The 12,461-nt window shown below is 44.9% G+C and overlaps 1 protein-coding gene across 2 annotated transcripts in view; it reads left to right on the plus strand.

The window, feature by feature from the left end:
* Nucleotides 1–12,461, plus strand: part of DARS1 (aspartyl-tRNA synthetase 1) — a 195,319-nt gene that overhangs the window by 74,923 nt on the left and 107,935 nt on the right. Inside the window, exons 1-2 of one of the 2 annotated variants that reach the window (XM_033945565.1) lie at nt 5,855–5,999; nt 6,579–6,675. In XM_033945565.1, the coding sequence (XP_033801456.1) occupies nt 5,971–5,999; nt 6,579–6,675 (126 nt within the window). In that variant the 5' untranslated portion in view covers nt 5,855–5,970. Of the gene's footprint in view, nt 1–5,854; nt 6,000–6,578; nt 6,676–12,461 lie in introns of those variants that run through there. The other variant, XM_033945564.1, reaches the window with a different exon arrangement.

Raw genomic sequence — 12,461 nt, forward strand, 5'->3', positions numbered from 1 at the left:
ATTGAATTTCCACATATATTTGGTGATAAAAATTTATAAACATTAGAGGCTCTGGTAGAAACCCGTTTACAAAGTATGTATTCTTCCCAACTAATATTTCCAAATTAATAAAGTCTTTTTGCTTATTTTTAAATGGGTTTCTACCAGAGCCTTTAATTCAGTAGCATAATTAACTGAAATAACTATTTCTGAAGTTTATATGGATGGGCGGGGACGGAGGGGATTCCTCGCAGGGACGGAGGGGATTCCTCGCGGGGATGGGTGGGGACGGAGGGATTCCTCGTGGGGAACGGGTGGGAGTCCTCACGGGGACGGGTGGGACTTTGGCAGGGACGGGTGGGATTTCTGTCCCCACGCAACTCTCTAATCCCTACCTCACCCTCTTCAAGTTAATACCTGGAAACCTGCAAGGTCCCTTACTCTACTAGATGTGGTGCCTTCTGGACTACAGGGGTTCCTCACAGCTCATGGATTCTACGGTGGATTTTGAAAGATATTTCTGTGGCTTAGGCCTCAGTGGAGGAGAAATGTTCCTGTGGCTTTAGGCCTCAGTGGAGGAGAAATGTTCCTGTGGCTTAGGCCTTAGTGGAGGAGAAATGTTCCTATAGCATTAGGCTTCAGTGGAAAAATATTCCTGTGGCTTTAGGCCTCAGTGGAGGAGAAATGTTCCTGTGGCTTAGGCCTTAGTGGAGGAGAAATGTTCCTGTGGCTTTAGGCCTCAGTGGAGAAATATTCCTGTGGCTTTAGGCCTCAGTGGAAAAGAAATGTTCCTGTGTCTTTAGGCCTCAGTGGAGGAGAAATGTTCCCGTGTCTTTAGGCCTCAATGGAGGAAAAATGTTCCCGTGGTTTTAAGCCTCAGTGGAGGAGAAATGTTCCCGTGGCTTTAGGCTTCAGTGGAAGAGAAATGTTCCCGTGGCTTTAGGCCTCAGTGGAAGAGAAATGTTCCCGTGGCTTTAGGCCTCAGTGGAGAAATGTTCCCGTGGCTTTAGGCTCAGTGGAGGAGAAATGTTCCCGTGGCTTTAGGCCTCAGTGGAGGAGAAATGTTCCTGTGGCTTTAGGCCTCAGTGAAGGAGAAATGTTCCTGTGGCTTTAGACCTCAATGGAAGAGAAATGTTCCCGTGGCTTTAGGCCTCAGTGGAAGAGAAATGTTCCTGTGGCTTTAGGCCTCAGTGGGGGAGAAAGGTTCCTGCGGCTTTAGGCCTCAGGGGAGAAAGGTTCCTGCGGCTCAGGCCTCAGTTGAGCTGCGGAATGGGGGCTGTAGAGTGCCATTTGGGGGGGGCAACACCTGGCTCTCAGGTCCCTTCCCCCCTCCCCCTTTGAAGAACCTGGCTACCTAAGTTTCATAAGCTCACTTGTTCTGTGGGCGCGGGGCTACAGAAGTTACCATTCTCTTTGGAGAGGTGCCGGTGGGAGGAGTTTGTTACTACTTTGTCGCATAGGACAGCCGAGGCTACTTCAGCCGTAGTCTCGCGCAGGCAGCAACAGGCCCTGAGGGCGGTCGGCCAAGGCCCTTTCCTCCCGCCAAGAAAGAGGGGGGGGTGTCACTGCAGTTGCTGGTGCCACCGCTGTCGGTCTTTATCCTCTTGGAGGAGGGATACCGCCTCCGGCAGTGATTCCAGCAGGCCCTATTTGAGGTTGGCCTTGGCTGGGGCGCCATTTCACGGGCAGCCTAGTGTACCTTGTTTAATCCCGGCCGGCTGACAGCTCGGGCTAGGCTAGTTGTGGGCTAGCTGCAGCTCATTTTCTCTGGATCAGAGTTTTTTTCTTTCCACTCCTTCTGGGTCATTCATGTGGAGGAGTGGGCTAAAAGTTGGATCAGATATCTCAGTGTCTCATGTTGTTGCTGTATCTATTTGGGGGCCATGGGAAAGGCACTTGTAACTTCGGGGCTCAGGTACAGTTTTGTTGTATTGCTTCTCCTCTGGCATTCTTTTTGACTTTGGTCAACAGTTTGCCTCCTGAGAGAGCTGTATAGATTTGTGCTTCAGAGGCCTTCAGTTAGAGGAGTCTTCCCTTGTCCCGTTTCCAGGCTTGATGCCCTAGACCCTTGCGAGGAAAAGGTCTGGTCTGCGGTGGTGCTCATGGGTTTTGACATTAGCTAAGGACCATTGCCAGGCATGATGGCTCCATTCCACAGGAGGATATTTGGGGTCTGTCGGATATGATGGGAGGCTGCTTTGCACTCATTCTATTTGTGGGATGTAGCTGTGTTTTCCACAGCATGGTGCTCTCAGGCAAGGATGGCTCCTTTTCACATAGGCTAGGGAGGGTAGCCTCTGTATGATCATGGGTAACATACTCTCTGGAATGTAGAATCTCCTAGGACACGTGCTACAGGGCAGGATTTGGGGGCGAGGGATTTCCCGTTCACTTCTGTATTTCCCTCCCTACGTTTGGACTGCTTTGATACATCCCACTAGTCTCTGGATTCATCTGCTGTGACTAAAGGAAAGAAAATTATCAGGTAAGGACATAATTTTACCTTCAAAGCCAACTTGCATATGCAGAAGGTGTCTTCAGTTAAATATTTATTCTTCTTTTTTTCCTAGAGGCCCAGTTGTCTGCAGCTTTCCCATAATCAAAGTCCTTAGGATCTGGGCCCTCCAAGGAGATCAGCATGAGATTATTTAGTGTGCTTTGATTCATGCAATTTCTCAAACATAACTTGATCCTTTTAAGGGCAGAAAATCCCCTTTCACATTCAGCTGTGCTCACTGGGATCACTAGCCCAATATGAGTTAGTTTGGCTAAATTTGGAAACGACTCTGAGCTCTAATGTTGTTGCCATTTTTAGTAAAAATTTGTTTTGGACTGAAGTCTTTGTATGATTGACTTCTGATCATTTTTGATGCAACTGTCCATTCTTACCTGCTACTTTCATATTTAAAAATTGGACGGTTACCATTTTTGGAGTAATGAGCAAAAAGAATTTCAGCACTCACTTGAATCGTGAGTTTCTGCATTGAAAACTTTTGAAAAGCTGGAAATAATTGGCATATCAGAGAATCTTGCATCTAGGTGCTTGACAACTGTCTTTAGGTATTTCTCATATATTGCAATTTTGAATACCATTACATCACTCTGTGTATAGATAATGCGGAGATCTGACCATTCTTCTGCCAGACAAAGATGAAGGCTTTGAAAATATCTCCCAGGAGTGTCTTTCAACTGCATGATGGACAATTTTGTGGCGAGCAAAATTGGCTCAATTTCGGTAAGATTGACATCTTGCCTTTGTCAAGCCTTAGAGGAAACAAAATTGTACGCTTTAATACATCTGCTTAATCCTTCAGCTGTGATGTCATTTCGTTCAGTGGCCTCTCTTTCCAGTGCAGCTATGACACTCATCATGCATTGTCATAGTGACTGTACTGCAGAGGCATGAGACAGCCATCTAGTGTCACTGGCCATTTTCAGCTTAATCTAGGGAATGTTCAGAATATTTTGCATTTCTGTTAAACCAGCCATCCTAACTGAAGAATTTTGGAAGAAATAGAACAGCTGCCTTAAGATGTCATTCAGATTTGTTAAATAAGGTATGGCAGCAGCTGCTTGGACACTTGCAAGGGCCAATCGATGGTATACACTGTGGCAGTTGACCAAGAGTCCAGATGTTTTATCTTTAAGCAGTTTTGCCACACCTTTCTGTTTCGTAATCATAACAGCTGTTCCATCTGACCCTAGTCCAACCATAGTCTCACTCTGTGTGTTGGTTATAGTCTCCGCTTTGCCATCACTCATATTGCGGGTTGATACAAAACTAATTTTGACCTGTTTAGTGACCTGGCAAGAATATTTAATGTAATAATTAATTGTTTTACAACTGAGATGTCTGTGGTTTCATCACACAGAAACTGAAAAAATTTTCAGCGTGCATATTTTTCAGTATGTTAGACTTTATTTCTGATGCTAAGACATCCAGCAGCTCTTGCATTATCCTTTCTGAGGTGTAATGTGCATTTTTACCAACATTGAGATGTTGTAAAAAGGAACAACCCATTTCTTTACAGTGTTCCAACAGCTTTTCAAACAACGTTGTATGTGGTAACTCATTTTTTGCCAACCAATACATGGATTTTAAAGCTCCCACAAAGGCATCTCTCGGTAAGCTATTTAACATAGATACAGATCTTTCAATTTGACCGATTCCAGTTTGCTCTAGTACACGCTTTCCTAAAAGATCAGAAGACTCAATGTGTGTTTTACTTTTTTCATGGTCCAGCAAGCTTTCCTTTTGAATTCTTGTGCATGGCACATTTACGCAAGATAACTCCCTCTTTGGGAGGTGTTTGTTTGAATATTTCATGCACAATGAGCACCACATACCATTTTCTTTGACCATTAGCCAATCAAACTCTTTAAACCATTGTTTGTTTATGCAGGATAAGTGGTGCTTAGATTTATCAATTGACAGAGTGAGTGCTGAAAAGATTTCCCCTGATGGACCAGCCTCTGCAATGCCTTTGTCTGAAATTGCCACATCAGCAGTTGACCATTGGTTTGTGGCGTCTCTTTTCTGAAATAACTGAGCAGTGTTGTTTTCTGAACACTTTTTTTTACTCATGTTGGTAAAATGAAAAGTACCTATGAATAAGACTTTTGAGTGGTAATGTGGGAGCCAATTACACTACGACAGGGCAAGATAAGAACAAAAAAAGGAATGGCAGATGTGTCACTTTAACAGGAACCAGTGAGTGCTACAAGGATTTTTATTTTTTGCTCGTCTGGGCTTAACCTGCCCCAAACACTCTGTGATGAAAGAAGAGGGAAAGGCACAGCCAAGTCTGGCCTTAGACTTTTTTTTCCCCTTTCTGGAGGACCTACTGCTATTAAATATTTCTATAGAGTTCTCAGATGCAACAGATTTGCACAGAGTCACAAAGAGGGAAAAGCACAGCCAAGTCTGGCCCTGGACTCTTTTTTTCCCCCCTTTCTGGAGGACCTACCACTATTAAATATTTCTATAGCGCTCTCAGATGTACGCAGCGCTGCAGAGTCACAAAGAGGGAAAAGCACAGCTAAGTCTGGCCCTGGACTCTTTTTTTCCCCCTTTCTGGAGGACCTACTGCTATTAAATATTTATATAGGTTCTCAGATGTACGCAGCTCTGCAGAGTCACAAAGAGGGAAAAGCACAGCCAAGTCTGGCCCTGGACTTTTTTTTCCCCCTTTCTGGAGGACCTACTGCTATTAAATATTTCTATAGCGCTCTCAGATGTACGCAGCTCTGCAGAGTCACAAAGAGGGAAAAGCACAGCCAAGTCTGGCCCTGGACTCTTCCCCCCCCCCCCCTTTCTGGAGGACCTACTACTATTAAATATTTCTATAGGTCCACCAGACAACGCAGGCTGCACAGAGTTAAAAGTAAGAAAATAGTCTCTGCTCCAAAGAGCTTACAACTTTTTTTCTCTCCAAAAATTTAATATTAAATTTTTCTGTAGGTCTAACAGACAACGCAGGCTGCACAGAGTTAAAAGTATGAAAATAGTCTCTGCTTGAAAGAGCTTACAACTTTTTTTCTCTCCAAAAATACCCTGCTGAAAGCACAGAGGGAAGTTACTTAGTACCATCAACCTAACCCGCCCAAAACTTTCTGCCTCGTCCCTCAGCATAGCGGGAAACAAAAGTTCCGACATTGAAGGGGCGGACCTTTGGAGCGCGGGCGAAAATGTTTTAATAGGTCGATGTTAAAACACTATGCAAATTACTCTTCCCTGCTCACGGTAAAGGAGTAGGGGCGGGGAAGGGATAATTTGCATAGCGTGCCAAGGCGTTGGACCAATCGAAATACAACCCCTTGGCGCGCTATGCAAATTACCCCTTCCCCGCCCATACTCCACCGTGAGCAGTGGCATGATTCATGGAAAATCTTTTGGTCGCTAATGCTGGTTCTTCTGCTCATGCTCAGTTAGTCCTGATCTGAGCATGTGCGGAAGAACAGGCATTATCCGAAGTTTGCGTGCTGAATTAAATGCTGCTGAAGATGTTAAAGCAGGAAAGGTCTGTTCACCTTCAAGTACGGGGTGCAGGCGCACCGGGAAAAGCAGGCGCTTGACAATTGATGCGCGAACACCGCCGAGTCGCGAGTCCGATCCCGGAACCGGTCCGGTGCGGTCTCTGCAGCTGCAAAATGACAGCCGGGCGCTCGGCTGAAACACGCTAGGGAGTTCATGCCCTCTTTAGTATATTGAGCACAATGCTTGCCAAGCCCATCAAACATCCCAAGTGCTGTTAGCATCTTAATTGAAAAAGGATACCTGTTCTTCATTTGTGTACAGCATAGTGTTAAAAGAGATATCCTTTGCATGCTATCAGCAAGCACGTGCTTCCCCCAGTTTCCTGGGCTTTTTAAAGAAAAACGTTATAACATAAAAAAATATTCTTGAGTCAAAGAAAGCACTGTTTAACACGGAATATGACTGTGTCTTGTAATGCTGTGAATAAGTCTGGTTTCCCATTGACTAAGTACTTCCTGGAGGAAGTAGAATAAATAGAACTGGAAATGGCAAGGTCACCTTTAATATCATATTTACAGCTTCATAACAGACTTTACAATTGCTTTGTTTCTTCCTCTTGTAGTTCAATGGAGGAGCAGTCTCAGTCCAAGAAAGCGCTTAAGAAACAACAGAAGGAAACTGAGAAAGCTGCTAAGAAAGCAGAGAAGCAGGCCAAGTTGGTTTGTATAGAGTGCAACATTGCGAGACAATTGAAAGGAAAAGCATGTATTTGTAAAGCAAAGGGCTACATTGTCCTGAATTCCTGTATATATTCAATGCTGTAAACAGTTTGTATAGATTTTAGTTCTACATCGTGTACTGTTTTATATTAATGCTTTACTTTAGGACACCGATATCTGCACTTAATATTTTTTTCACACACAGTTCTTTAAACTTTAATTATTTGTAGCTCAAATCATATTTTAAGTTGGTGATGATTGATGGCCCTGATTTGAGCTGTACATGGAGGTTGGTAGCATTTTTATGGGAAGGTACTGAAACTCCACAATATTCCTTAAACCAAAATAGATATGCCAGGCCCTTCCTCTAGGTCAGTGTCCCGCAAACTTTTTAAAGCTGCGGCATACTAAACTTGGGGCTGCAGTTGGAGAGCATCCGAAAATGCACAGACGTCAGCTTGATGACATCGCGTGCTTATGTGACATCATCACATCGACTTCTGTGCATGTGCAGAGACCCTCCAGATGGGGCCCTGGGGCTGCAATTACTAAGCCTTTAGGGGGTGTTGGAGGAGGAGGAGGGCGCCAGTGCCAGCTGACTGCCTACAGGACACGTGTCTCACTGCGAGAGGCATGTCTTGTAAGCAGTCAGCTGACGCCTCTCCTCACCGGCATTTCACAGCACTCTCAGAATTTCTCCACAACACACTAGTTTGTGATACACTGCTCTAGGGTATCCCCTCACTTCCCCCATCCACCAAAATAGTGCTGCCCCTGGTCACCGCTCTGTTTCCTAATGCCAACACCATATTAACTGTTGCAATAGCACTTCTGATGTGTAACATGAGATTTACGAGCACAGCTGGCCCACAAATTTAGAAAATGACTCTAGTGTGAGCATTGTAGCAGGAGCAGCATGCTGAGAAAGGGGTCTTCATATGACTTCACGTTGTCCATCCTGTCTTTTAAAAACAGTGCAAGCAGAAAAAAGTAAGGATGAAAGGATAGTCCTTGCTTAGGAACACACAATCTTTATTGGAGAATCACATGAAATGGATTACAACTCGGCTCGACACGGCCAGTGTTTCAGCACATAAACAATGTGTCTTCATCAGGAGTCTACAAATTAAAATGTAATACATAGTTGTAAAAACAGTGGTCACTGGATGCCTCTGACTTTTTTTTTTTCATTGAATTTTAAAGACATATACTAATGTAACACCTTTATTTCACTCGTGTAAGCACTGGAGGGCAAATTCTGTAAGAAGTGCCCAAATGTTAGGCGCTGAAATAGGCACCGTTCAGCGCGATCCAAGTAAAATTGGGTGCTGTTTAGTGAATCACGCTGAGTGGCGCCCAATAAGCAGGCCAGCTCTAGGCACCACTATAAGTTAGGCGGCCATGCGAGCGCTTAAGAGCAGCGATTCTGTAACAAGGCACCTAACACAAAGCCACGCCTAACGTGTGTAGCGTCTATTTTTTTGAAGGCTGCCTAAATTTTTAGAGGCGCCTTATTATAGAATCACTCATTTTGATAGGTGCCTATCTTTCAATTATTGCTGATTAAAAAGCTTAATTGATCTTGTTATTCAATTTAGATTGGCGCTTATCTAGTTGGGCTCCTCCAAAATAGATGCCCTGAATATGTATACCCTAGAGGAAAGGAGAGACAGGGGAGATATGATTCAGACGTTCAAATACTTGAAGGGTATTAACGTAGAACAAAATCTTTTCCAGAGAAAGGAAAATGGTAAAACCAGAGGACATAATTTGAGGTTGAGGGGCAGATTCAGGGGCAATGTTAGGAAATTCTACTTTACGGAGAGGGTAGTGGATGCCTGGAATGCGCTCCCGAGAGAGGTGGTGGAGAGTAAAACTGTGACTGAGTTCAAAGAAGCGTGGGATGAACACAGAAGATTTAGAATCAGAAAATAATATTAAATATTGAACTAGGCCAGTTACTGGGCAGACTTGCACGGTCTGTGTCTGTGTATGGCCGTTTGGTGGAGGATGGGCAGGGGAGGGCTTCAATGGCTGGGAGGGTGTAGATGGGCTGGAGTAAGTCTTAACAGAGATTTTGGCAGTTGGAACCCAAGCACAGTACCGGGTAAAGCTTTGGATTCTTGCCCAGAAATAGCTAAGAAGAAAAATCACAAAAAAAAAAAAAATTTAAATTGAATCAGGTTGGGCAGACTGGATGGACCATTCAGGTCCTTATCTGCCGTCATCTACTATGTAACATTAGGCACCGGTTACAGAATTAGGGCCTAGATGGATTACTTTAGTAAAATGTGAAGGTTTGTAGGGGTGACCAGCTTTCACTGGGAGGCTATTGGCACATAAATTCTACTCGCTTCCTACTCTTTTGACATACAGCAACTAAGTCCAGTCCACAATGTTTGATATGGAAGTTTTAAGCTGTAGGGCAACCGTTTAGAGGTAGAGCACAACATCTGCAACATTTAGCCTCTTATTAGCTTCTATAGAGCTTTCAGTATCCTGGAGACTCCTGAAAAACATTCTTTAATAGCAGTGTCCTTATCTGGTGGTGTCTTTTCCTCAGAGTGTGATGTTGTGGTTAAAGCTACATCTTCAGCACCCTGAGGTGGTGGGTTCAAACCCTGTGCTGCTCGAGAAGGTCCAGAAAAGAGCGACTAAAATGGTTAAGGGACTGGAGGAGTTGTCGTACAGTGAGAGATTAGAGAAACTAGGCCTCTACTCCCTTGAAAAGAGGATACTGAGAGGGAACATGATCGAAACATTCAAGCTAATGAAGGGAATAGACTTAGTAGATAAAGACAGGTTGTTCACCCTCTCCAAGGTTGGGAGAACGAGAGGGCACTCTCTAAAGTTTAAAGGGGATAGATTCTGTACAAACTTAAGGAAGTTCTTCTTCACTCAGAGAGTGGTAGAAAACTGGAACGCTCTTCCGGAGGCTGTTATAGGGGAAAACACCCTCCAGGGATTCAAGACAAAGTTAGAAAAGTTCCTGCTGAACCGGAACGTACGCAAGAAAGGCTAGACAGAAAGCACTGGTCTTTGACCTAAGGGTTGCCGCGTGAGCGGACAGCTGGGCACGATGGACCACTGATCTGACCCAGCAGCGACAATTCTTATGTTCCTTATGACCCTGGGTAAGTCACTTAATCCTCCATTACCTCAGGTTCATTAGATTGTGAGCCCACCGAGACAGATAGGGAAAATGCTTGAAGTACCTGTATGTAAACTGCTTTGTGTGGTTATAAAAAAAAAAAAACCACAAACAAACTACAAAAAAGGTAGCATAGAAGTCCCTTTCCCTTTCCCTCTATTTGATTCTTTTATCTCTCTCATGGATTGCTTTCTGATCCCAGGGTTAGCTTCTAGGTTGTTTCTCATCTTCTGAAGGATGTAATGATTGGCTAATACTAATGCAGCAGCCTAAACAGCTCTAGTACCACTTTCCACTCCTTCCTTTTTCCAGAATCACTGGCTGGGCTAGTCAGGAACACTCTTCCCTTTACTGATTGGTGCAGTGACCAGGGAAGCGGGAACTGAAGATTTAACCAGGCTGGGTTTATATTACAGCCACAGTTTCTGTACAGGAAGGATTTCTTCTCACCAAGTCATTCACTAGTCAAGAAAGCTCTCGTAGAATTGGGGGGGGTGGTATTTACAATTCAAAATCCAGTGTCTTGGTAGAGTCACTATTCAGAAATGTCTCTCCCATTTTGCCCTGAAGAGGTTCGCATACTGTGGTGCCGTCCTGGTGCCTATACCAGTGCCCGTGATTTGCAGATATTGTTAAAGTGGAAATAGTTGTGAGTTAGAATGAATTTGATTAATGCTGTAATAGCTTCCGGTGAGTATTGGTGGTCCAGGGTAGAGAATGACACGGTGGTTGTTATACGCGGCTAGCCGCGAGTAGCCGCAGGTAACCCGCCGAAACGGGGAAAGAAAAATAGAAGTCGCGACGGGGACAAGCCCATTCACCGCCCTGTGGAGCAGTGAATGGTCTTGTCTCCGCAGTGAGGCATCAAGGATCGCGCAGTCCAGCAACTCCCACCCGCCCGATCACAGCGTTTAGCCAGCTCCCTCCCTCCACCTCACCTTATATGCTTTTTGCCGGCTTTATTTTTCCCGAGCCGCATGCGTTCAAAAAGACGCGCACGCGCAGCTACGCAAGTTGATCAATCTTCTCTGACGTAACCGGAAACAGGAAGTTGCAGGAGAGGAGAAGATTGATCAACTCACGCAGCCGCGCAGGAAAAAAAAAGCCGGCAAACAGCATATAAGATGAGGTGGAGGGAGGGAGTTGGTTAAATACTGCGATCGGGCGGATGAAGGCTCCCGGCTCACACTAGGAAGGAGGGAGTGAAAGGGAAAAAGATTCTGGGCCAAGGGGATGAAGAGGGAAAGAAAGAAACCCACAGCAGAAAAGAAAGGTGATGACAGGCAGGTGAGCAAGATGCTGGAAGAAGGGGGGAGGGAAGAAAGAGGGAGAGAAGCTAGATCGGGTTGAAAAGAAGAGACACACTGGTATGGAAGAGGAAGATAGGGGAAATCTGGACACAGGAAGGTAACAGAAAGAGGGGACATTATGTGCATGGGGCATAGGGACAGAGACATAAAGGGGACATGCCATGGGGATGATATATGGACACGGGGGGGGCAATGCCAGATACATAGGGGAGTTATTAGAAATGGGGAAAATAGGAACACAGAAGCGAGATGGTTTGTGGGGATGGGACAGGGACCGAGCTCGTAGGCTCCAGCGGCTTGCACAAATTACATTGTAACATGCCACGAAAATAAGAGGGAGGGAGGGAGGTAGATAGATAAGCCACGCGAGAGGAGCTGAAGGGTGGTAGAAAGGAACAGATGGTGAAGGAGGGAGGGAAGGGTGGTGGTAGAAAGGAATAGAACAGACATTGAAAGAGGGTAGAGAGGAACAGACCCTGAAGGGAAATGTGGAAGACAGAGTGGGGAGAAGACGCTGGAAGGGAAGAAGACAGATGCCAGACTATGGGGGAGCTTAGGGAAGAAGATGAGTGTTAGACCAATTGGAGGGGGGGTGAAGGGAGAGGCACAGTAACAGCAAATGGAAGACGCAGAGAGAAGACACACAGTGGATGGAAGGAATTGAATGAGAAGATGTGGAAAGCAGAAACCAGACAACAAAGGTAGAAAAAGAAATTCTATTTATTTATTTTTTGCTTTAGGATAAAGTAGTATATTAGTTGTGTTGATAAAAAATTTATAAACAAAGCCCTGCCAGCTGAACATCTCTTTCTCTAGTTCAGCAGCCAGAACTTTGATTTATAAGAAAGGAATAAGCTAAATATTGCAGTACTAAGGCTTATATGGATGCTGCGGGGATGGTGACGGGGCGTTGAATGGGATGGCGGTGACGGGGCAGTGAAGGGGACGGGGCGGTGACGGGGACAGATTTTTTCCCCGTGTCATTCTCTAGTCCAGGGTAGAAGTTTTTAGGAATGTTTCACATGCAGCAATGCCATCTGCATGAGGGATGTTGCTGTATAGTGATTCCACATCCATTGTAACTTTCAGCACATTAGGTGGGAGCTGTTTGATATTGTTCAATTTGTTCATGAAGTCTGTGGTGTCTTGTATGATGCTTTGTTTTTGCACTAGGGGAGGGGGGTTAAAATGGCTTCCGTGAGTCCAGATATTTCCTCTGTGAGCGTGCAAATACCAGATATGATTGGTCTGCCAGGGTTGCCTGGTTTGTGGATTTGGGGTAGAATGTAGGTATGAGTTTCTTTAAATAGGGTTGTACTTTCTTT

This window comes from Geotrypetes seraphini, chromosome 5, assembly GCF_902459505.1.
Source record: "Geotrypetes seraphini chromosome 5, aGeoSer1.1, whole genome shotgun sequence".
Lineage (NCBI taxonomy): Eukaryota > Metazoa > Chordata > Amphibia > Gymnophiona > Dermophiidae > Geotrypetes > Geotrypetes seraphini.